Source organism: Pseudopipra pipra, chromosome 3, assembly GCF_036250125.1.
Source record: "Pseudopipra pipra isolate bDixPip1 chromosome 3, bDixPip1.hap1, whole genome shotgun sequence".
NCBI classification, from domain to species: Eukaryota; Metazoa; Chordata; class Aves; order Passeriformes; family Pipridae; genus Pseudopipra; species Pseudopipra pipra.
In genome coordinates, this window is record NC_087551.1 from 77,600,068 (window position 1) to 77,626,485 (window position 26,418).

Here is a 26,418-nt window from a genome sequence, read left to right on the forward strand (position 1 = left end):
GGGGCAGTCCGCGGGGCAGCCCCCCGAACCACCCGCGTTCGGCGCCCGCTCCCGGTGCGGCCCCTCTGTCCCGGCTCTGGGCACCGCGCGCTGCCCGCGGCTCCAGCACCGGCGGACACCCGACACCGCCGCGCGCTCATTGGCCGGCCCCGCCGGCCCCGCCCCCCCGGCAACGACCACTCAGGCGCCGCCTCGGCCCGGCGGGCGCCGAGAGCCGCTGCTGTTTGGCCGGCGGGGGCTGTCACTCACGGTGAGGGACGGGCCGCGCGGCCGCTGCGGTCCCGCCCCCTCGCCCTCATTGATATTATCGGCGCGCGGCGCGGGCGGCCGGGCTGCAGTCGGGGCTGGCGGGCGGCCGGCCCGGTGCGGGAGCCGGGCAGTGGCGCGGAGGCGGCGGAGAAGGAGGAGGAGGCGGCGACAAAAGAGAAAGGCAGCCTGGAGGGAGGGAGCGCCGAGCTACAGACTAGCACAGCAAATTCTCCACCGTCCTCTAGCACCCACGAAGCGGCGGCAGTGGCAGTTTCTAGAAATATAGAGCTAGAAATATAAAATCACCCCGCTCTTGCACCATGGCTTTCCAAAGTAGGCTCCCTTCTTGGATTATTTTGTGCTCCGTCTGGCTGTTCCACTTTGCACACACGGGGGAGGCACAGGCTGCAAAAGAAGGTAAGGTGATGCGGAAAACAAAAGTTTGGGTTTATTTATTGCTTTTGCCCACGAAGTCTGTGTGGTGGCTCAGCGCGGGACCTGCCTGCCCCTGTCAGCTGCTTGTCAGCCCTTATTAAAGAAAAAAAAAAAAAGAAAGACTTTTTTTTTAATTGAGATAGGAGGGAGGAAAAACCTAGGCATTCTGCTGGGGGGAGTGTGCGTGTGTATGTGTGAGAGACCGGGACAACTGCCTTTGCCCCCAGGAATGAGGCTTGGGAGGCATTCGCACGTGATGAAACGGCATGGGGTTGGGGAGAGCCCCCTCGGGCCGGGGATCCGTGCAGGGGTGCCTCGCTGTCCGCTGCCAGCCCTCATTCTTCCGAGGAGGTAGGTGGAGGGAGGGCGGGTTACCTCGGTGTTCCTCAGGCAGGGGCCGAGGGCCGAATTCTAGGGCTTAGGACGTTTCATGGAAGGCAAGGCACGGCACGGGGCTTCAGGCTGCGGGGCAGCTCCCCGCCGCTACCCCCCGGGGGCCCGCAGCGCTCCGGCCCCTGGGGCCAGGCACAGACCACGGTAAGGAGCATCGAGGGCAGTTTCGTACTTCCCGGCCATACAGGCTGGGCATGTATTTAGAGGACACCTACGGCCTGGCATCGCGTGCCGTGTAACCTGTGTGCTCTCCCCCGGCGTTGCTGGAGAGAGAGAGGTTTAGGGATGGACGTTTTACATCGCCTGAGGATCACAACGGGGCTTCCCGGTTTCCATCGGTCCAACATTGGTATCTGTGTTAGGCGAACCCCGGACATTTGGTTCCCCCTCGCACAGCGGCAAACCAGGCAGTTTTTCAGACTGATGGAGGTGTTGAAAATCAATTCACACCTGGGATTCTGTGTTCTCACGCTGAGAAAATCCGAAATGATTTAAAGGAGCGCCCTGCTCCCGTTTGACAGCCGAAGGTCCGTCTCCATCTTCGGGGGAGCGAGGAGGGGGGACACACACACGGCACGACATGACAGGGAAGGGAGAGTCAGAGCTTTTTCAGTGCCTCTGCATATGCATGCGTTTGTGGTTTTCCCCCCCCTTCAGCTGGATGCGTCAATATTTTTCATCAAGCCGCTGGCATGCAGTAAAATATCATTTTGAGCTTGTAACTGGAGCTTAAAAAAATGCCTCAATTAAAATGTCCTCTGCCCTTAAGAGAAGAAGTCGATGGCGAGGTTAGAGAGAGAATGAAGGGAGAGCCTTACTCTAGCAGCATTTCGAAAGTTTATTTAAAGGGGCTGTAAAGCACAGAGACCCTCACACGGGGAGTACTAACGCGTGGCTGTGGGGTAGGGAGCGGGAGAGGGGCCGGGCAGACGGACAGGGAGGAAGGCGGAGAGGTTGTGGGCTGCTGTCCCGCTCTGCCCTGCGGATTGCTCCGTGATCGGGGCTGCGCCGGTGCTTCCCGGCGATAGTCTGCCCCGTTTTTAATAATACGTGTATGGATGGATATGTATGCATTTATGCCTAAGAGTGTGGGTGTATAATGACAGTACGTTCAGAGAAAATCACCTAGCCAAAGGAGGGTCAGGAGGGGGCGAGCGGCAGACAGGGATTGATAGCGACTACCTGCTGCAAGCACAGAAAACTCCCACGGAAGAAAGAGCGAGCTTTTTTTTTTTAAAGAAAAAAAAAGTAACTTTGCAGATTCACCACCGGCCCCGCCGAAGGGCCGGTGGCGGCAGCAGCCCCGCGTGGTTACCCACCGCTCCCCGCTGGGTACGGAAGAGGGATAAGGGGGTGAAGCACCGAAAAGTTTTGCGAGTTTCCTTTCTGTAGCTAAATACAAGCCGCGGTGAGATGCTGGAGAGGAGCGGGGCAGGGTCCGCCTGGCTCTCTAAGCGAAGGAGTGACCGCGTTACCTGCGGAGTTCTCTGCCCGCGGCCGGGACCCTCGGGGCGAGCGCAGGCAGAGGGGGCACTGCGGCCCGCTCCCCCGGGGAAGAGCGGGGGGTGTATCCGAGTGCTCGGGGCTCCGTGCCGGGGCCACCGTCCCGGGCGCTTCCTCCCCGAGGCAGTGGCTGCCGGGCTGCAGGGGGTGTGGCGGGGGCGGCCGCGGTACCGGCGCTCCGCTGCCGCTCAACCCCGCTCCTCGGCCCGGGGGCGCGGCCGCCTGAGCGCAGCCCCGCACAGTGCCTGGAGCGCGGCTGCGGCTCCCGCGGGGACGAGAGGGTGCTGCCCCCCGCCGCGCGGGACCCCGCGAAACCCGTTCCCTCAGCCGCGACCCCGCACTTCGCCCGCCGACTCCGGTCGCTCTCAGCCCGCAGCTCCCCCGCGGGGGCACCGCGCCGGAGGTTCCCGTGTGCTTCGTTCACGGGAGGCTGCGGACCCCGTCCCCCCTCACCGCTTCCACGCGCTGCAGAACGAGGCATGACTGCCACAGGGCTCCCAAGGCAGGGAGCGGGGCAGCAGCCGCTGGCCTACAGAGAGCTCTTCCCTGGTAACTTCGAGTGCCAGAAGGAACGCCACGATTCCCTTGCAAGGGGTGTTTGCAGAGCAGGGGTCTGTGGTTTTGTGTTTTTGGGTTTTTTTTGTGTGTGTTTTTGTTTGTTTGTTTGTTTTGTTTGTTTGTTTGTTTTTTTAATTTGCTTCTTGTCTTTTCTTTCTGAGATGTGCCCACCCGTTGCTACGTGATGGAGAATTACTGCCAAATAAAAAGTATAATGAATTGCAACCATGGGGGGTGTTGTGCTGGTGCTGAAATGGTTAAATTTTTCATGGTACCATTTTTTTCAGGACGATTATAAATGTTCTTGTTTAACAAACCACCACATACAGCATCTGCTTTACTATAGAAAGTGTTACAAAATAAAGCCCCTTGAATCCGAGCTTAATGAAATAAGCAGGTAATCTTTCTAGAGGGAGACTATGAAACTTCTTTGATGAGTAGTTCCACTTCTTTACTGAAATACAGACCTGGAAGCTACCGTTTTGTATTCAGCTAGCGTTCCATATATTACTGTATGAACCTTTAAATACCTCTTTTTAGTCATGTCATCTTTTTAGTAATTCACTGACATGTTGTGTTAAATTATGCTAGGAGAAAGGACCAAAGCCAGAATTATAGCTGTTTCAAAAGACCTGACAAAAGTTGCTTCAAGTTACAGCCTTAAATCAAGCATTTATATATCAGTCCTTAAATGTGTATGAAGTTATAAATAGCTTTATAGCTAAAGATATATGGAATAGGTTCAAATTAGAAATGCTACTAAAGAGTGAGTTTATTAGGCTGTGATTAACCACTTTCGGAAGTGAGGTTACATTTAGCTGGAAATAATTGTGATGTGACTAGAACTGATGTCTTTCTGTATAGAAATGTCATGGGGGTATAATGGCATGAAGATTTTAGTAAGCCATTGCCATAAAGTGAATTAATCTGATTTGTGAATGTGAGGTGTGAGGTAACTGCAGAGTCTTTTATTTTCTGTATTCCTGGTTCTCGTTTGTTTACAGAATGACCACTCTATCATCTAAGTATTTTTTTACTTTGACACTCAAAAAAGATCATTGCTTTTTCAGTGTGACTCTCAATAAGGGGCAGACCAGTCCTGTCTAAATCAGTTTGGAAATGTGGAAATATTGGTGTGTAACTGTTTTAAGATGGTTGAAATAACCAGCATATGGGAAATGTCCTTCTAATGACAAAGGAGATGGAGAGAGCATGCATCTTAATGACTGATCAGTAACATTTTAGAGTGCTAAAAAATCCCCACTTTGTTATAAACAATGAAATTGTAAAGATTAATGTATATCTGCTTATATGTGGTTGCTACATAATCTTTTAATCATCTATTTACAAGTAAAGGTATAGTTGTGGTTGCAGATAATTTTTTAATAATATGAAGAAAAAAATATTAATTTGTACAAAATTTGTATTCATTCTATCGCTTTTTAAAATTCAGATTCTGTTCTTTAGTTTTATATTCCCACTTATTATATTCAATAAACTGTGGAATTTCCTTTTTTTTCCCCCCTTTTTTTAGTAATATTGCTGGACTCTAAAGCACAACAGACAGAGTTGGAATGGATTTCCTCTCCTCCCAATGGGGTAAGTACTCCAGGCAAAAACTAAGTTCCTAGAGACAAGTAATTACTGTATCAGTTGAAAGACCTGCTTTAAACTACCCTCCCTCATACTTCTCTCAGTAACCATACCAAGTGTTTATGGCTTCTTCATTTTTAGAATGAAACCTTGGTTACAGTGTACAAATGCACAAGTTAATTAAAAGCAAGAGGCTCTTAAGAAACTCACCGAAATGTTCTTGGTACCCTTATGTTTTGTAGTGTACTCCTTTGTGCTGTACAAATGATTACATTATTTATGATACAATATTTTAAATCAATTTTTTCCTTCTTCCTTTAGAAACATCAGATTTGCTTCTGTGGGGAAACTTTCTAAAAATATGTTTTTCACTTTCTGTACAATGGGTGATCGTAAGTTTGTTTACTATATTTTCTTTGTAATGGTATATCACAGGTTGAAGAGCTCTAGAATAAAAACGTTTATATTACAGATGTGTTTAAAATGACATTCCAAACTTGAAACATCCCCAAGTCTTGAGGAGCTTGATATCTGGAACTAGGTACAAATTATGTGGTTAAGGCCACCTCCAGCTTGTCTAGAAATTAATCATTATATGAAATGTACCATTGTAAAACACGCCATTTTAAAAAATTAGATGTTTAGGAATGTCAGTGTTATTTTCTTATTTTTATATATGTAAGGTTGACAAATGCTGCTTTCAGTCTGAATTAAAAATTATAATGTTATAAAACCCCTTCTTCCTCCAGCCTTGAGGAAGAACATGTTCAGAAAGATATAATGGGTGTATTGTCCTACCTTAGCTCAGTCCTACATTAGCTCAGTCTGAAAAATCATAAATTATATGAACAGTTCTTACTCATGGAAGCAGTCTTGCTGAATCTATTGTGACTCCTTGCACAAGCAAGAATTTTGGGGATCAGTCCCTTAATCTTCAGTGCGTTAAAGCTGGAACCAGAAGAGCGTGAAGTGTGAGTGAGGATATAAAAGTGTAACAAATCCTTTAAATAAGAAGAATGAAAGTGTGAAAGTATCTTTCTTTAAAAGCAAGATTGTAATATCAATACAAGCATAAACTGGAAACTAATCTAAGGACTTCAGAGAGTATGTAATGTGAGCTCAATGCATATGATGGCTAATAACCTCGGCATTAGCGTTTTGCACTGATTGAAGCCTTTACCAGGGGTGTTTGAAAGATTAGCTTGGTGGCAGTTATATTAGGCTAAAGTGTAGATAATGAAAGACATGTCAACACATGTTACACGTGTCAGCATATTGAAAGATGAATGTAGAGTCAAATTCAACAGATAGTAAAAACCAACTTTCAGAGGTAAAAGCCAATTTCAGTCAGGAATTAAAAGTGAATCAAAACTAGTGGCTGGATTTGTATGCGTGAAAATGTTCAGAAAAAGGTACCTGTAAATTACTGTAAAAGTATAATGTAAATAATGTAAATTTTAATTATTGAATTTTCTAGTATGCAGTAAAGACTTCATGGGAATAAACACAGAAAATCTTCTTGAGAAACTTCTGCATCATCACAGTACGGAATATGTCAGGCAGACACTCGTTAAATTCCTTATTCAATTGCAAATGCTACATTTAACATTGTTAAGATAACTGAGAAGTTAAAATACCATAAATTGAAACCAGTAGAACAGGACACATTCAAATGGAATTGCATGTGTATCACCATAATTTGCAGCTGGACAAAGAAAAGTTGAGTTTTCTTGCTGTAAAAGCTGCAATAGAATTAACTGCTATAAGAAGACTTTAATGAAGTGTGAGCTCAGATGCCATAGGTGACAACATCCTGAAGTACTAATGTTTTGGTTTTTTTTTCCTGCAGAGAAAAAAATTAATTTATTGTATTAATGTTAGAGATAACAAAAACTAGGACTTTTTGTATGAATTTAGTTTTTTGTGCTGTTTTCCTTGGCTGTAGCATAAGAATCTGTCTGATACTAGCTAGTCTCATGTAGTGGGATCTTGACTCTGAGAAAACTCACTTGTGTTACCAAAAATAGGTTGACTTTGTAAAACGTATTTTGTTTGTTATTTGGTTTTGTTTGTTTGTTTGTTTCAGTTTATTGGTTGTTTTTTGGAGGGGACTGGGGGCTTGTTTTGGTCAAGGACTCCACATCAAAATCTGAGGAGACAGATTCTGTTGTGTGGTGCATTAAAGTTACTTTCACTTCAAAGATAGAATACATTGTCTAACTGAATATCTCATTGCAGAATCTCTCTTGGGAGGGAAGAATGCTTACACAAAATAAAAAATAAAATAAACCCCCTAAACCAACCAACTTAAAGAAACCCAAAGCAAATAGTACTACTTGATATGAAATGGAAAATATGAAAATCAGTAAAGTTTTACGCTTTATGCCCTTTATGTCATCTTAGTGGGATTTTATTTTGTTGTGGCTTTTGTTTGGTGGTTTGTTTTTGGGGTTTTTTTTTGAGGGGGGGGATGCTTTTTATTATTGTGACATAGCCAAAACCCTCTCAGTCCAGGACCCCTTTTTTATTTTTTCTTGTTTGTACTAGTCCTTACAGAGGTGGAAAAAATATTACTCATTCAGATCTAATAAATCTCTTATGAAGATAGACTTTCTTTTGTTCTGAGGTTAATACAGTTCCATGTGCAGTCCCTTCAGTTAACTTCATGAGCATTTAATAATGTATTTCAGTCATTTAATACCATATGCATATATAATACCATATATACCAAATCTATATTAACTGTAGGTCCTTGAAATGTGCTTTGATATTTACAATTTCTGTGCATTTCAGCATCTGCAGCTGTGATATATTTTGTGGTGATAACTTCCAGCATCAAATCAGCCACATCTGCTTTTTCTTGGAACAGACAACAACATTAAAAGGATCTCATTTGCTGTCAAATAGGCTTGCAAAGTACTGTATACTGTGTGGCTCCTGGTCTGGTAAACCAGTGCTTTCCACACTTGTTTTGTTGCCAGTGTAAGGAATGTCAGTGGATGTTCCATCCTGCAGAGGTGCTGAGTGTACTGGTCCCACAAAGCACTTAAGCACTTGCTTACCATTAAGCTCATAAGTACTTTTACTGATCTTAAGCATGAGCTTAAGTGCATTATTGACACGGGGCCAGAGGGCCAAGTGCCATACAAAGAAATCATGGTTGCCTGTATCATGGGTTGAGGAAAGCTTGCCCCCCATCCTCTAATGTACTGCAGCTGTGTTTTCTGCAGTCAATTAAATGCTACAAGAAATGTGAAAAAAGGTGAGACTGATATTGTTTTGGTTACACCTGGGCAGATCTGCCTGATTGATTTCAGAGGAAGGTTTGTCATTGCTGGAGATGCAAATTCCCACGCTACCAAAGGCTGTTAAAGACTCCAGGGCTGTTACAGGCTTACCAGCAGGTTACATAGTTGGTAACCCAGAGAGGGAACATCAACAAGACCCAGGCTTTGAACCAGTGAATTTTCAGTCATATGGGTTGTTTTTTATTCTGCATGTAATCTCATGGTTCATTTGAACTTACAACTAAATGAAGTTTACTCCTCTTAACATGGGTGCAGCCACTGGACAAAATGTGAGATGAGAAGGAGCTGCCGCTTACCTCTTTGGTTTGTAAATAAACCAGAATGTGGCCTGAACAAAAAGGGGACAACCAGAATATTTTCTTGCTTTCAGATTTTTAATTCTGTAATTTTCTCTTGCCTTCTCTCTATGCCACTTTATTCACATAGGACTGAGAATCATCTGACTCATGAGTTTCAGGACCCGATCCCATGCTTTCTATACAACTGCACTGAAAGTTTGACAAGTTTGATGTACTGTAACATTAGGCAATTTCAGTTTCTAAGACTTCACTGATTTTAGATTTCTTTGAAAGAGAAGCTGCCTCTCTCCTTTCAGTCTTTGCTTACCCAAAACAATTGTGACCTTAACAAAATGTGTGTGAGCCCAGTGTGCTAAACAGCCTTTTCTAAGGGTCCCCCTTTGCAACTCTGTCCATGTTATGACAGTGATTTTTAGAAGTTATTTATATGTGGAAGAGACATGGAGGCAGAGAGAGCCTACTGCTGCATTTCTTCATTTAGGTGCTTATGAGTATTTTTAAAAATACTCGTTAAAAAGGAGGAAGACATGAGTTATATGAAGCTTTTTAAAATGCACAGTAGTTACATCTGGTGACATACTTCCTGTTGTGTTACTAACTGTTTGTTATCATTTTAGTGGGAAGAAATCAGTGGACTGGATGAAAACTACACTCCTATACGAACATACCAGGTATGCCAGGTGATGGAATCAAACCAAAACAACTGGCTTCGGACTAACTGGATTGCAAAAAGCAATGCACAAAGGATTTTTGTAGAACTGAAATTCACTCTGAGGGATTGTAACAGTCTTCCTGGAGTTCTGGGGACTTGTAAAGAAACTTTTAACTTGTATTATTATGAAACAGACTACGACACTGGCAGGAATATCCGAGAAAACCAATATGTAAAAATAGACACTATTGCAGCAGATGAAAGTTTTACCCAGGGTGATCTTGGGGAGAGAAAAATGAAACTTAACACAGAGGTGAGAGAAATTGGACCTTTGTCCAAAAAAGGATTCTATCTTGCGTTTCAGGATGTAGGGGCCTGCATTGCTCTGGTCTCTGTCAAAGTCTACTACAAGAAGTGCTGGTCCATCATTGAGAACTTAGCTATTTTTCCTGACACAGTGACTGGCTCAGAGTTTTCCTCTTTAGTAGAAGTGCGAGGAACTTGTGTCAGCAGTGCGGAGGAGGAGGCGGAGAACTCGCCGAAGATGCACTGTAGCGCGGAGGGAGAATGGTTAGTGCCTATTGGAAAATGTATCTGCAAAGCAGGATACCAGCAGAAAGGAGACACGTGTGAACGTAAGTAAACACACAACTTGCTATGAATTATAGGTCATGTTCTACCAGCTTATTTTTATTTTTCTTTTTTCAAGAGAAATACATGATCAGCGTGCTTTTAAAGTTTTTGGATCGTCAATCTGTAAAGTTCACACTGTTTAATTTAAAGCAGTCAGCCAATCTGATTATGGAAATCAGTGGTTGCATACTGCATTTTTAAATTTAAGCAAAAAAAATTGAAGTTGTGTGAAGTATGACTATAGGTTCAGGACTAACATTTTAAACTGGTTAAGGTGTTGTTTCTTGTACTACTTGGTAAAGCTGAGCAAGTCATACCTATCACAGAACATTGTATCAATAATGTCAGGTATGAGTAGGTAAACACTTTGTTCTTTCACATGATCTATGACAGATTTATAAGGAAACTAAAATGGAAGTAGTAAAATTAGAATGAGGTGTGGTTAGTAATTGGAAGAATATACACACAGTAAAAACTGACTTAGAGATTTGCGTGAAGTGTGTAAAAATTCAAAGACAAGATAGATCTTTCAAACAGAATTTCAGATTTTCAGAATAAAGTGTGGTTTCCTTTCTACAATATATTTTTGCATAAAACTAAACATTTGGCTTGCTGTAGGATCATGGTGATTATTTTAAAGTATTAGCAAATCAGAGACTACTGAGTTGTACTTTCTAATTCAGACTAATTCAGTCAGCCGTGTTCTTAGAATGATACTTATCTTTAGCATTGCTGTCTCTGGGGCTACAGGCATAAGACACTTCTGCTTAGCATGAGAGAGGATGTTTCATTGTCTTTGCTTAGGGTAAAAGAATAGGCAGTTTGTTTGAAGACAGGTATTTTCATGTATATTTAATACAAGGTCTACCATTTTTATTATAAGATAACACAAGGAGTTATATATCACCATATTGCAAGATAGGCAGACATTTTTTGTTGAGAAATGGTGTAAGTCAAAAATTGGAAAAAAACTCTCACAAATCTATGAAGAAATGTACATAATTTCAAAAGCAAAGCTGACATCAGTCAGTGGGTCTGATGTGCCTGTATGAGGACTTCAAATCTAAAACAAAAGAAATGAGTCTCCTTATTAATAATTTGTCCTCAGGAAAAAAAAACAGTTGTGCTGTGTTTTTATGAGGAAATTCGGTACAAGGTGAAGTGAGCGAAGTTGATCTGAGGCTTTCGTAGCCCCACACAAATCTTTCATTGTTCTGTTGGGAAGAGATGAGGTCTTATACACTGCAGAAGGTGATCTCATTAGGAGTAATTGTAATGTAAAAAACTGCCTGGACAAAATCTTCCAGTAGACTGTATTAAAGCTCTGTTAAAAATATTAACTGCTGTGTCCCATAGAAGTTTGTTTTAAGGTTTTTGAATATTTTCTTGAGTGACTGATTTCTTTCCTTTTCTTAGTTAACTTGCTCTTGATTACAGACCTAGTTATGGTTGATGTAATTAATATCCTAACGTTATTTCACTTTCAATAAAGGAGAGAAAGTATCCAAAAAAGAAACCGCTGTATGTTGGGAAGTAGGTGGGGGGCAGGAGCTGAGTGAGTGTGGCGGGGAGGGATAGAGAAGAAATTGATGTTTGGTAACTGGAATTCAAGTAACCTGTTTATTAAACAGGCTTCTTAATTTCTATCCATGCTGATGTTGACAAAAGAATTAAATGATAACTTGTACTTGAGCATAGTAGCGTGCTCATTTGCAAGAACACTTCCCATTTTTGGCTTGCTTCCAAAACAATCGCTAGGAGAACACGCTACTCTGGAAATAGTCCAGAGAATCATTTGTGGTATTTTTCCTCTTTTCTTTCAGTGATCCTGTTAAGAGTTTCAAAACAAACTCTGGCCCCATATTGAGGCAAGCTAATGTGTTTGAGAGGGAAAAGGTGGTAGGCAGGCACTTGTCGAGAGTGCGCCGAGTTGGCAGCTCCGAGTCAGAATGATCTGGATGACTGTGGTTCACAGTAATTGCTGTCTGTGTGCCATGTCTGTGCTCGAGGATGTTATTAAGTATGATTAACTATGTAGTGACCGATAATACAGCTGGCACACTGATACAGTGTCTGGTTTTTGTGACAGATATTGAGAGAAACTTATCTGAACATTGACACTCATGCAACTGGCTATCTGTTACTGTCAAGCTGTGTAACAGATCAAGCAGAAGCAAGTTGGTGAGTGCTTCCTTAACCCAGAGCTTTTGCAGCCCTATCTGAAGGCTCACTTCTGCAAATACTTTGTACCTGGCATGCTGCATGACTTCTTTGGGACTACTCAGGGCAGAAAGCATTGTGCTCTGTCAAGATGGGCAGAAGTCTGATTCTTGTCTCACACTTGCTAAAGCTCTGCTGAATTAACTTAACACAATAGGATGGTCTTTTAAAGATACAGAATAATACGTTATCTGGCTGCGCTGTAGCAAAGGTAGGAATAGATGGCCACATTGTAGTTCCAAATAGCTCTTCAGCCTGTAACTCCCGTGGGGATTTTCATCTGCGTTACGCTAGCTTGATTGGCTGGCTGTGATTGAATAATGTGTTCCTTTTGCATACAGCTCCTCTCCTGTGTGTGAAATTTATAGAGTTCAGTTACTGAAACAATTGAATTTTGATTTATACACAACTCTGCACTGGATGTGTTGCCAGAATTTTATTTTTTTTTTTTTTAAGAATGTAAGTAACTAGTATTGCTGGGAAGGATAAGGAAGAAAACCATCGTGAGTGGTGAAACATATAACCTGGAAAATGATATCCCATGTGTTTCTTTTTCATTGCTTGATCTTTCAAACTGAATAATCTTTTTTTTTTTTGGATGTACACTGATTACTTCTCACTATAGGAGTGCCAAAGACTCCTGGCCACCTCAGTGGTCTATTGTGATAACACTCATACATGAGAGACAAATTTCAGATATATACAATATTCACAAATGTAATTTAAAGCAAAGTCTTAAAATTGTGTGAAACAAACATGAGAAAACTAGGTGAGCCTCTGAACTTTCAGTTGCAGATTCTTTTGCTTATGTGCAAGGACACTATTTCCTCAGTGTTGGTCTTATGTCTGCTGGTATGTGGCGCTAGGCTTAGGTATGGAAGTCGTACATTTTAAAGGATTGTCTTGAAGAGTACCTAGCAAAGGTACCTGGAAGGTACTTAGACATATTCAGTTCTTTCAACACTATGTATTGCATCTGTTCTGGAAAAAAACCCCAACCACAAAAGCCCAATTGACTTCTCAATAACTGTAGTGGATTCCCAATGCATCTCACTCTGACTTTTTCTCACAGTGGAATTCAGCTGATATGTTATGTGTGTAACACTGCAATCAGTGATTGGTATTTGAAGGAGAAAATAATTCTGTGAGAGCTTCCAGTATAATGTATTTTCCATCTGTTTCATGTTAGTTGGGGGTGGAGAGGGAGAGAATTAATTTTATTCAATCAGAGCAGTAGAGTGATATTTCAGAAGATGGGAAACTTCTCTTAATATTATTGAACTGAGAAATTACATAGATGATTGGGCACCAAGTCCAAAAATTCAGATTCCTAGGGGAAGCAAAATGGGTGCATTTTACTGTTAAACATATTATAATAGCGTATGCATTAACAGTTATTTTATTGGCCTCCACATGAGGAGGGGATTATAGCTATTTGCACATTTTGTCTTGGTGAGGTAAAAAGGGAGCTGCAGGCTTTTCTTTCCAGACTTTGTCAAGTGCTGTACACTGTGCCAGACACCAAACTGCATCTGTTCCTTTTCTTTTTTCTTCTTGGGACAAACTTTTTATCTCTTTACTTTGTGAGCTATTACTTGATAACAGATCCAGAAACTGAATTTGCCTTATGTGCAGCATATATTTGTGGTAAAGTATGTGTGGTTATGTTTGTTTGTTTGTTTGTTTTTTTCTTGTGTGTTTTGGTTTTTATGTTACTCCACTTAGGAGCTGACGTACCACAAGTTTATTAATAGCGGGCAAATAATTTAGGGGGGGAATGTGAATAAGTTGTCATTAAAAAATGTTACCATGCTTCCAAAAAGCCCAAGTTGCACATATTGTGAATTGGATGTAGAGTTTAGCTCAGGCAGTGAATCACAAAAACTGTGGCTGACCTGCAGCTTGAGTAACCTATGCTGACATTCCTGCATTTTCAACTTGAAAATTTTTTGCTTTGTGGAGATGAGGAGAAATGGTAGAAAACTTTTCAATGGCATTTATATTATCAAGACTCTAAATGTTCCTTTTTTGAAAAAGAGTTATCTTTCTTTCATTTGCCTCCAAAATTACTCTAGGGAAGAGAATGTAATTAGTCTTAGCAAATTGAACCAGAGCAGAGAATTGAGGGACTCTGAGTCTTGGCATTTTCAGAAGCCAGTAGAAGTTCAACAGGAGAGCATCTACCTCCTTCCCTTTTTATTCCCTAACATATTAAATAATTTTTATATCCCTTTTAAAAGAATGGTCAATGGGATCTCATATCAAGTCAAAGATACAGCTGAATATGAACTTTTTCATTAAAAAAAAAAGTAAATATATTTCCAAAGGATCCTAGCAGACTTCAGAAAAATATACTAGATACTTCCAAGGTAAAAGTAAGACCTAGCTAGATGGTCAAGAGTACTGAAGGTGTTTCTACTGTGAAATGCAGAGCTGTGATTTCTGCTTCCAGCCCCCTTTGGAGTTTCTTGAAAGTTTAATGTCTTTGCTTTCATTCACCGTGGATTATTCTGACTGTCCTTCCTGTCAGAGATACGGTAGAAAGATATATATTCTTGCTAAATCTTTCTTTCCGAACAGTCTAGTGTTCATAAAGAGGATGATTTTCACAATTTATCAGTCTGCTTAAGTAATTTGGGTTTCTTTGACCTACTTTATTCATATCCTTCAGCTTTTTGGGTGTGTAAGCACAGAGAATAGAAGGGGAGAGGAGCTACCTCCACTGTTAGTCATGTCCTCTTTTAAAAGTGTTTCCAAATGAAGTAACATGTGGCCTGTGATCTCAGTGATCAGGGCTAGCTATCACCTGAAAAAAATGGGGGCCTTCATGCTTCATAACATTTGCTTCAGGTCTCTTCTGCATTGTCTTTTGGCCCCAAGATACAATTATTTTTTTTTGTAGTGTTCCTTTGCTTGAAATGTCTGAATTTGTTTTATTAGTATGATTATTTGCCGTCATAATTTTGGTGATACAGCATCCGCTCTCAAGTGTGACATGAAGATATGTGAGAAGTAAGGTGATCAGAAGTTGAAGTGATCAAGTGGTGAAGGCAGTCCAAACCCGAACTTCTCATCAATAATGCCATCAGAGTGATCCTTAAAATGAGTTAACTACAGAGCTACTGACAACAAGTTTAGTTTCCAATAAACTAGTTGTTTTGCTGCAGAAGAGCTGAAAGAAGTGAAATAGCACATACAGGTGGGCAATCAGAAGTGAAATTGTTGGATGGAGTTGAATGTAGAGCTCTTTCCCTCTTCAGCCTCTCTTCTCCACCCCCCTCCTGCCTGCCTCTCTGTTCTCCTCATATTCTGCTGTCTCCAGGAATTAATTTTATTTTTGCGTCTTGCTAGAGGTTAGATGAATCTCAGTTTAGTCAGTTTAGTTAGTTTAGTTAGTAAACTAAATATGTGGCATGGTAGTTGTTTGGTTTTTTTGGTCAAATTCACTGCTGTGCACAGATTTTGAAATCAAAACAAAGCCAGCAATGAAATCGAACAGAATCTTAGTAATTTCTTCTTTAGTTACAAGGAGGCACTAAAACTGTCTGTTTTACAGGTCTGGGATGTCACAGCTGAATTAGCTATGGTTGCTCAACAGCTGGGTCATTAACTCCTTAGCCATAAAGTCTATTTCCTGTTTGTTCTAAATGAAGCTTTAGTTGCTATTTAGAAGTGAAATCTCATCCTGTCAAGTCTGTTACCCAAAACCATACATCTTGCTTCTGAAACAAACTTTACTGCCCAGAAGTCTTTTGTGTGATAGGTATCTAATAGCTTTGTTACCACTTTTGAAGTATAAAAAAATTTTCCTAGATGAAAAAGAAACTTCTTGCTTGGAAATTTAGAGGTTGTTGTTGTTGTTTTGGTGTGTGATTTTTTTATTTGTTTGGGTTTTTTTTTGTTTCATTTTCGTTTTCGTAGTGGGTTTTTTTGTTTGTTTTTGTCCAGGGTTTCTGTTAACTTCTCAGAATTAGGCCACTAAAAATAAGTTGAAGTATTCTTTGATTTCTGAGTACAAATGGAAGAAGTGACACACATAAGCCTTGCTAAGGGGATCACAAGTGTCATGCATTCCATTGATATGACTTAGCTTTTTAGGAAAAAACAAAACCCATCCACAAAACAACATTTCAGGGACTGAAAAAAGAGAGTTGTAGGTTACATAGAAACTGAAAGTGGGGATCATTTAATGGAAGAACTGATCACAGAAAAAAAAGAACATAATAATAACTGTTTACCTAATCTACTTTATGTATCTGTAAAACATTATTATCTAGATACTGAAATGCTGTTGAAAGTTGTTCAAGAAAACTGCGGTTCAAAGAATAAATTTTTCTCTGAAAATAAGGAGCTTTAAGTAAAGGAGTGAAGTTGAGGTTCTTATTTGAAAAGTGGGACAACTGTAAGGAGAAATCTATATTTCGTACTGAAGCTGAAAAAATCTCCAGAAAATTATGCAGACAAAATATTTGCTTAACTAGATTAGCTTTTGAATTTTGATGCATCTCAAACTTCCTGTTATTGTTAAAATAAATGCTCCCCACCAACAGTTCATATCTATTAAGCAGTATTAAATCGTTAAGAATATCTTTCTGTTTTTACTTTGGAAACTGTGGAGATTGTTTTAATGTAGGTTTTCAGTTAACATCGTATCTATTATTACTTGAACTGTAGAGTAAAATTAATTATTGTTTCTTGACTTCTAAGCATTAAATCCTGGTGTTTTCCTTATACTGTGCAAGCTCTGTTTGCAATGACAATTTAGTTATTAAAAACAATAAGTTGTACACAGTTTATTGTGGATTAAAACTTTTTAGATTGAAAAGAAGTAAAACATTTTCAAATTAATATCTGCAAAGACAAGATGGATCTTTTGAGGTATACTCATTACATATAGTTATTGTGTTGCTTTTTACCCCTCCTAAAATACTATAAATACCACTTTGTTAATAAAAACTTAAGGCTGGAACCGAAATAAGAATAAAAGAGTTTGTAGGAATTTCCTTCAAAGAATTGGAAAAGTATATTCAGGGAGCTTCTTGAAAGCCAAACACTTGACAGCAAAAATACTGAGATGTTTTCTACCATAATCCTTTGCAGAGTGTTGTTGTGTCTAACAGAACCAAAAAAAGGCAGATTCACTCTTTAATTTGGGATTACCCACCTTTAATTTCATAAAAAGTAATCTCTTTTTAGAGGATAGTGTGTCTAATTTCTTCTGTAACCTTACATTATTGTGAAAGCAGCAGCAATAGCAAATGTGTTTAAGACACTTCTATGAGCACTCTTCTCCTTGCTTAGAGAAGCTTTTATCCCTGTGCGCTTCCTAATCTTTCTGCTGCCTATATATGTCACAGTGAGTTCTCTTATCCCTAATGCTAATGAAAAATATATGTGAAAATGAATAGTATCTGGTTAATAGTTCACAACAGAAACTTTCTTTTCTGTTGTTATCTCATGTTTTATTTTTTGCTCTTAAGACACTGACTTCATAGAATCTCCCTAATAAACACAACATGCCAACATACTGGAAAGGGACTGTTCAGTATTTAACACTTTTTTCTTTACTTCTATTATATCTCTTCATTAAGAAGAGATTTCCACTTAGGAAAAATTATCTCTTTGAAAGTATATGGATTTGGGGAAATTTTGATTAACAGTACCTTAATTTATAAGTATAATTTAGAGTAGCAAAGGCAACCAAGTATGAAACCTGTGTGCAATAAGAATTGGGCTCAATTATTATACTTCTAGAGTTCAGATTGTGTCAATGCATGTACCTGTAGAGCTTTATTTAGCTGGGTGGCCCCACTACCTGTCTTAAGGAGAATAAAGTTTCTCACATCTCTAACAAACGTCAGGGTTTTTTACCCAAGGTAATTTGATACTTCATTTTTATGATTTGCATTAGTTACGTGTGACTCTGCAAGATACGGCTCTCCTGCAATAATAGTATCAAGCATTTTTCCAAAAAAAGTCTAATTGACTGTAATTATTACTATCTTCTGATATTTGAACATACCTCAAATGTGTGCAATTGATGGGGAAAAAAGGAAATACATGATTAGGAAATATAATTACTGTTATTATTTTGCAATGTGTTTAATGTACATAAATGCAAAAGGTTATTTCTTGATGTACTTTTGAAATACGCTAAGGCTTTTGAGAGGCTGTAGCAAGTCTAGAGCAGGTTGGCTGAAGATTTTGTTTGTTTGTTTGTTTTGATCAAAAAATGTTCTGATAGTATGTATTACCATAAAAAACCATGCCGGAAAAGTGTAAAAATGGAACTCCTGCTTTTCACTGAACAAGTTACATGACTGTTTTAAGGAAGTAATGTCTAACGCAGATAACTATCTGTAGGACTATGGGCTGAGACACCATCCCTAGAACTTAATGGCAAGAATCCCATTAACTCAATGAAAGCAATATCATGTGTTGATGTTTACCTACTGAGGAAAGCTGTAAAGTTTTAGGTAAGTGTAAGCATATACATAAACCTAAAACTTTTATGCTGATATTTAAATGGATGTTTGATTAGAATTTTCAGAACTGTAGATATTGTGCTGGTATAAATGTGTACAGAGAGGTGAATATAAATGGAACCCAAAAATTCCAGTGGTGGTACTTGAGATATGTAATCTCTAGCATAGTTAGTGTCTATAACTTATTATTCTTTTTTTACATTTAGTGAATATGATATATCATGCAGTGTAGATGACTGTGTTCATTTTTCCAGTAGATTGAAGTGGATTCAATTAGAGGGACCTTGAAAGTCATGTTTTGAGGTCTTCTGGCAGGTGACTGATCTGGTGGCCTCATATAGCCATATGCATGTGACCTGATGTACATTCCTGTCATCTTGCTGTATGTATCCTCATGATGTGACTAAATTGCCCCTTGACAGTTAATTGTCCCTTAACAGTTAATAGAGCTATTTTTTCTCACATGACCATGTCTATGCTTTAGTTCTAGTCTTATGACATAGTGTACATGGGCATATTTCTCTATAGAAGTCTAAAGCCCTGTGTAGGAGAGGGGCAGAATGTCCTTCATCTACTTATGATGGACTATCAAGGAAAAACTCAGTTGTCTGGAGCTTGGATTAATGACCTGATCCACTTGACCTGAAAAATTAGTACTACATGTGGCCTCCAACCCTCCAACCCTAGCTCAGTTTGTGAGCTAGTCTTCATTTGTGAGTAGTAAACATAGTATTCTTTTAACTTCTTGAATATACCATCTTTTTTTTCACTAAACTATTGTGTGGTTGGATTTTGAGAAAAAACTACGCATCTCATGAATGTCTGTGTGGTTCCTATTTGAATCAATCAAATTGTGTGCACAGAGGGAAATGGTGTTGAGAATCTCATTAAATCTCTAATTTAAAATATTGGTGCTTAAAGAATGTTGGCAATTGAGAATCTATAAGTAAAGTTTATTTTATTCCTAAAAGTTGGGCATTCTGTGTGCCAAACAGCTCAGCTCTGTTAATGCTGGAACAAATTACATGTTCAAAAATTTGTCTGTGGAACACAGTCTGAGCGGGCATCATGTGGCTATGATCACTGGCCGTATTTACATGATCTCACTCAACTCAAGCTTTCCAGGCTTAGGTCAATTATTTTTCTTGCTGAGGAGAATTTGAACTTGGATCTCTTGCTACAAATAGGGCATGCCTATTAACCAACATGCAGTCACTGTTAGAAGGTTTTATTAGCTCCTGCTGAAGCTTGTTCTTCCCACAGTCTAGCAGTTAGAACCATTCATATGGTCAGTGTTACAGTCCCTTATGTTCTGAGCTTTCTTTTTTGTACAAATATATATATATATATATTTATATAATTATATGTAATATATAAAACAGACACACATATTAATCTTGGATATTTGAATTCTGGTGTTTCCAAATGTTTACATATTTTTGTCTTGATCAAATATTTCCACTGTATATATATATGTATATACTTCTGAGGTGAATGCTAGAACTGGAGGAAAAGTTCTGCTGATTTTTCATTTGTTTATACAAGTGACTTGTTTGTGTGTCAAGGCAAATGGAGACATACTGATCTTTTCTCTTGTATCTGTTAGAATGTATAGTTTTGCTTGAAGTCTTAAAACATCAAATAAGAAAATGTAATTAGAGAGCAGGATATTACATGGAACAGATTTTTTTTTAGATAATATTTGGTATTTCTTTTTTAATTGCTACTTAGAGATATTTTTGCAATGTGACTGGAATCCTGTCAAAGAGAGGGTATTCTTACTTGATTTTGTTGTCTTGGATCAGGTCCATGATACAGTCTTAGCTGAAATCAAGCACTGAACTTGGATGTTTGATTTCTCATGTTTCAAAATGTCAACATATTTTTTCTTAAACGATTTATTTGCACAGTAAATAAATTAGATAACTCTTCAGTTTCATTTTTGTCCACTTTATTGAAAAAGTTTGTTCCATACCAGTAGCTCTTCAGCAAAAAATTAACATTAACTATTTTATTTATTGAGTATGTTATAATTGTGACATTGTTCTGTCCTGACTGTGTAAATACACATTTGTCTGTTATAAAGAAAAATGGGCAACTTTGAAAATGTGGGCAGTTTTATTGACACTAACTAGAAAAAAAGAGTAGTGATAAAGTCCCTCCAAATGATACCTAAAGGAAATGGACATTGTTTGAACTGTTAGCAAATCCCAAGGCTCCACGTTGGCACCTGATTATCTCACCTATGGAAGTCTCAGCCAGATTTAATCTGCAGCCTGCTGCTGGGAAGTGTGAAAGTATCATGTGCTTAAAATCATAAGCAGGGTTGAAAATCATGTTCCCTAGTGCAGATGGAAAAGAATATTCAGTCTGTGATCTGTGACTGTCTCTTCTGTTACTTTCCACTTAAGTTGCATATCACTTAATTTTCTGATTAAAAGGTGCAATTCTTTGGCTCTACAATGTGTATGCTTGTCTGTCTGCTTTAGTTTGTCAGTTGAAATAAATAGCCGGTTATTAAAAAAGTCTTGTCAGTGGAATTGCTAGTGAATAATGCTAGTAAACAAGAGAGAGAAATAACATCTTTTTAAAACACTTTTTCTTTTCCCTGGGCCAGTGGGAAAGAGGAGAAGACAATGACATACTTACTTTTGATCTTTTATCTTAAAGATTTTCTGTCATGTTTAGAGGTACAGTCACTGTATTGTGTATTATTGTTGTAAAAATTATGTATCCAGGAATATGAGATTCAAAATTGCGTGACACAAGTAGACACGAGTGGTTTTTAGAAAATAAAGCACATGTTGATAGCTCAAATGATGTGCAATCTTTAAGTGAGGAATTTTATCTCTCTCCTTAATACAAGGACTAAATGAAAATGCAATCCCTATTCTCACAAAACAAACCCCATTTTTAAACTTCTGCCATTTAAAGATATTTTGTGTATTTAAGCAGTGACAAGGGTATTCATTACTAATTAACATTCAGGAGATAACTGACTGTCAGTTGCCAGTCAGAGTGTAGCTTGGAAGAATGTTGACATTGATTGATGGACATGTTCTGGGACTATGCACAAACAACCTGCTTGGGTCATCTGAATACATAGAAACATTACAGATTAGCTCCACATACACAAAAAGATCTTCTGCTGGGGCTGCCCTTCTTTTTAAAGGGAGGGTTATTCTTCCATGTATCGTAGACTTACTTGATTTGTAAGTTATGCCTTCAGTTTCTTGCACTGTGGTCACCAGCTAAGAGTTTAGTTTGTTCTGGTAAATATGGGTAACATGTCACTGTGCTGTTTCTGGCTGTGAGTGACTGAGGTGCTTAAACATTTAGGTTGAAGCAATACTTCTGGTGTTGCTTTATAAAGTGCTATACATACTTACCTAATAGATATACTAATGTAATTTTTTCTTTAGGTAGAAGAAAATCCCCAACCCCTAATTTATATTTCCTTTAAATGCAGAGATGGAAGAGGCTTTTCAATCTTGCAATCTTTATGATCTCTTCAGAAGTGAGTTTTAAATATCTGCAGTCATACCAGTTGTCTCCATTTCATTGAGTTGGTGGTATATTTATGTTCAATAAAATGAAAAAACCCTTATGGCACCCTCATACCTCCTTTTAGAGGAGAATATAAGCAAACTCTTAGTGTGTCACATTAAATTTACACTTGCCCTAGGCTGGGTAGGCTGTGTGCTGTGGGAACAGTGGCTGAGCTACTCCTGCTTCTTGTGGTAGGCACCTGCTCCTACAGCAGTGGTATTACTTAGCTAAAGAAACACAGTATGGTGGTTTATGGACAGTGTAGCCGTTTAGAGAGATGATACTTTCCTGTGTACGTGAGCAGCCTGGACATCTTCAACGTAAGATAAGCACCTGCTTCACAGATACTTATTTCTCATAATTTCTCTAAATTTTAATTTTCTGAATATGCTTACAAATATATTATCATTGACTTGGATTTATTGACTAAAACAGAAGGAGGGCTGCTCATTAAGGTGATGGAAAAGAACATCTTCTGACTGGAGCCCTTTTCCTGTGATTATCCATGGGGGGAAAACCTCCTGTTTTTCTCCTGTGCTATTACACGTCTCTGTAAGTTATCAGTCTTGTCTTTTCTAAAATCCCCATAACTTTCAGCTTTGGAAGACACTGTAGTTCCACCCAGTCCAGATGGAAGTAGTGTGCTGCTGGAAATCCCTTGCCAATCTCTGTCCCTGATAGCAGTTTCTGAAACGTATTGTGGAAATCTGTCGAGAGCTGTTATCATTTCATATTTATGTGCCAGTTCTCTCTTTCTCTGTTTCTTTTAAGTACCTGCATCTGGGGTTTCTTAAAGCTTCCTTTGAGGTTGGCAAGGTGTTCCAATGTGGCCAGTGGAAAAGGGCACCAGAAACATTTCTGTTGTAAAACTGCTTATTTTCCCTTGGGTAAAATCTTGCTTGTTTTATTCTTTAAAAAAAAAAAAAAAAAAAGAGTCCTTTGGGACTGCTTGTGAGAGTAAGAAAAACAGGAATTGGCCTCATGTCATAACCATCTGTTATTAACACAAAGAGCAAGGGCCCAGTCTTGCTGTCCTTGCTAAAAGCAGTTTGTTTAATAGGAATTACTACAAATATGAAAAATGTGTGTTTTCCTCATTACTGTGGCAATATTCCCTTCCAGCAGGGTAAAAAAAGAAAAAAAAAGTCATCATGAATCTTGGTGTACAATCACACAATTGCATTATTTTATATTGCAGTAGGCTGTTTGCAATAAACACCTCATTCCAAGAAATATATGTATTACAGTATTTTCAAAAATCATTTCAGCTACTTTCACGCATATTTTTTCATAGTACATCTTTTCATTTTATGACTGAGTTATGACTAGGTTTTCTTTTCTAGTGTTTTTATGACTGAGGTAAACTTTTTTTTTGATAGCAGCTAGTTGGAAAATGGTGCCATTTTCCCCTTTCCTACAGCAGAAAATGTTTGACTTTTTCCTTGATGACACTCCCACCCCCACTCCCTCCAATCCCCTCCCTCAATTATAACTACAAGCGCTTCTGGAGAACTGAAATAATTTGATCCATCTTGCCACACTATGTTGTGGCAGAGAGATAGTTTTGGTGGATGATATTTCCATTCACCTTTAGAGGATGAACTGCTAGGTTGTATTGCTTTTTTTCCCCCCTAACTTTGTGACTTCCCCTGTATTTGGTATTTCTACCTTAATATTTGAGAGCATTGTTCCATGATATTTAATACAAACCCCATATCTCTGTAAAGGATCAGTTTTTGTGTCTTCCTACCCCTTTGTTTTTTCATCTGTTTGTTACTAGTTCTGAGAGTTGTGCTAGTCGCTGCTATATAACTTGAGCCTTGGGTGTTAATAGGGGTCTTTAATCCATGTTCTTTCACTTCTAGCTATAAATCTATGTTAGACAGAACAAGGGTTGCTATAATCCTGTGGATTGCGCCTCAGTGATAAACCAGTCCTGTGCTAGCTATAGTGTCTTTAAGGTGGCTTTGAATAATCAGTCTGGCACAGAGCACATGCAGTGCAGCCCAGAATCTGGGAAAAAATATAATTATGATTGGAGGCTGGGTGTTTCCATGGTGTATGCAGAAAGACAGGAATTGCTGTATTGGATCAAACAAGCGACTTGTCAAATCCATTACTCTTTTGCCAGCAATGTCCGATAGCAGATGTTTGGAAAAAAAAAAAAAGATAAAAGAACATCAGTTTTGTTTTTCTTCAACCCTGAAGCATTCCATACAGCTCTGTTGTATTTCCTTTATATCCTTTCTTGAGTAATTTTGTCATTCAAATGTTAGAATGATTGTTTTCATTTCATGCTATAGATATGTTCTAATCCATTTAAGCTCCTAGTGTATTTTTGTGATTTTTATTGAGTTTGTGGCCTCGGATTTAAATAGACTGGAAATTCTACAGATGTTTGCATTATTAACTGTTCAAGCCTTAAATGTATACTTTGAACTTGACTTTAGGATCTGACACAGAAGCATACACAGTATGCTAATATACACTAAATTGTTTCTGTGCATTTAGAGATGTAGATTTGAAATATTCTGATTGGAGAAACTAATTCATCGTTTGTAAACTATGTGTAGGACAAATACAGTAGAATTTTATTACAGCAACTTCCTTTTTTGCGTTTATAAACACTTTGAGCTGTTGAAGGGTTAAACCCCGACCCCCAGGCAAGCAGCATATCACTTTCCTTAAAATGCCATTGGGAAACTGAGATAAATGGTGAAGCATTTTCTGTGTTGACATGATGTTCGCCTGTCCGATTGCATCCTTCCCAACAGACAGCAGAGAAGCAATTACAAAAAAAGACATCTGTGCCAAGGTTTGGCTAGCCAGGGAGGGCAAGCTCTTGTGTTTCAGAGGTAGAGAATCCAATCGATGAAAATGTCTGGGCCTGTTAGCACCAATAAAGCTGAAGGCCACTGGGAAGCTCAGAGAGGGTCTTTTGTTGCAGAGATAGAAAAGAGGCTGAAGCTGTGACACTTGGGGAGGAATAGGGTCAGCTAGTACGATCATCCATCTTCCTCAATGGCAGCTTTCTGTCAGTTTTTAACCCTGCTCAGCAGAGGATCTAAACCTCTATTGTTGGCACCAGCCAATTCTCAGCCAAGTGTAAATGAAGTTAATATTCACTGACCTTATGCATAGCCAATGAAGGCCCTTGATGTCATCCTGGAAATAATGTTATCTGACACTTCAAAAAGCAGATGTTGGCAGGTTGTTTGTGGTTTTTTGCTGAGCCAGTACGCAAAGACGCATTGTTTAGGCACCTCACATTTAAACTGATTTCCATAATAACCACAAATAGGCCTTTTTGACCTTAAATTGACAAAGTTATGGTTTTAGTTTGCATATCATTATACGCTGCTCACAAAGCCCGGCTAACCTGCACTAAGTGATCAGGGAGAAGCAGCTTGGTTCACTTAGATAAGAAATATATGGGTCAATGAGCAAATTTTATTTATGCTGATAAAACAATGAGTAATTAAAATAGTTTAAATAGTTCAAAGCAGACATTTTTAGAGCACAATGAAGAATAGCATTTATTTCGCAACATACCTTCATGAAAGGAAATATATCACTGAAATAAAAATAAAAAAATGCTTTCAGGGATACAGCTTTTGTTTTGAAAGGCCCATTGCAAGCAACAGTTAAGATCTTCCTTTGTCTCCAGTAGTATTTTGTCATGGTGAAACATGATTATTCTAATACTGTTTTAATTACAGAAAGTTGAATAGTTCTTATAGGTTCCACTTTTCCAGAAGTTTATCTAAGACAACAGCATACTGATGATAACTGTGTATTTATACAGTGCATTTCACCCAGACAGATCCCCAAACCTACCACAGATCTCTACAAACAGAACGCATCTGCACTCCTCTTGTGTAAAAGTCAGTGTTAAACATATGTTGCAACTCTGGGGTGAAACACTATGGTTCTTTTTAAGGCACAGTGCTATTTTTCAGCAGCGTGTGGTTCTGATTTAAGGAAACGTATAAACATGTATCATGTATGGGAGGTGAAAAGTAGTTTGATTTGGTTTATTTTTTCTTGTAAATTAGCTATAATTCTGGCTCAAGTGTGCCTACCTTATGAGAGAGAAGCATAATAACAGTAATAAAGTACAGATGCAGGATGAGTAGTCATTATTAATAAAAACTTTCAGCTGTATCAGCCAGTGACCTTCACCACAACCATGTTTTTCCCCTCTGCATACAAAATGCGGCAGCAGGTAACAGAAATCTAGAAAATTCTCTATTATGCCATGGTATTGGTATTAAAAATATGTTTGAATTATGATTGTAATATAGTTAGCAGCTTTCAGGCTGTGATCCATATCTTTGTTTTGAAGAAGAACTCCAAGTGCCATGCTTTCTTTTTTTTTTGGTCAAAGAATGAGTTAATAGTTGAACTGAGAAAGCCCAATAACTACAGTTGTTTGGGAGGCAATTATCTGACAAGCTGGCAAAGATGAGAAATACCAGAACAGATCTGCATCTAATTGAAATCACTCACATCTGATCTTAAGATAAACAGCCCCAGTATTT

At 39.1% G+C, this 26,418-nt stretch overlaps 1 protein-coding gene across 10 annotated transcripts in view; it reads left to right on the forward strand.

Moving 5' to 3' along the window:
- Window positions 1-317: 317 nt before the first annotated feature.
- EPHA7 (EPH receptor A7) overlaps window positions 318-26,418 on the forward strand; it is a 194,448-nt gene continuing 168,347 nt past the window's right edge. For 5 of the 10 annotated variants that reach the window (XM_064649940.1, XM_064649946.1, XM_064649948.1 and 2 more), the window contains exons 1-3: window positions 328-666; window positions 4,673-4,737; window positions 8,956-9,625. In XM_064649940.1, coding sequence (XP_064506010.1) covers window positions 570-666; window positions 4,673-4,737; window positions 8,956-9,625 — 832 coding nt within the window. In that variant the 5' untranslated portion in view covers window positions 328-569. Of the gene's footprint in view, window positions 667-959; window positions 1,036-4,672; window positions 4,738-8,955; window positions 9,626-26,418 lie in introns of those variants that run through there. The other 5 variants (XM_064649943.1, XM_064649945.1, XM_064649950.1 and 2 more) reach the window with 4 other exon arrangements.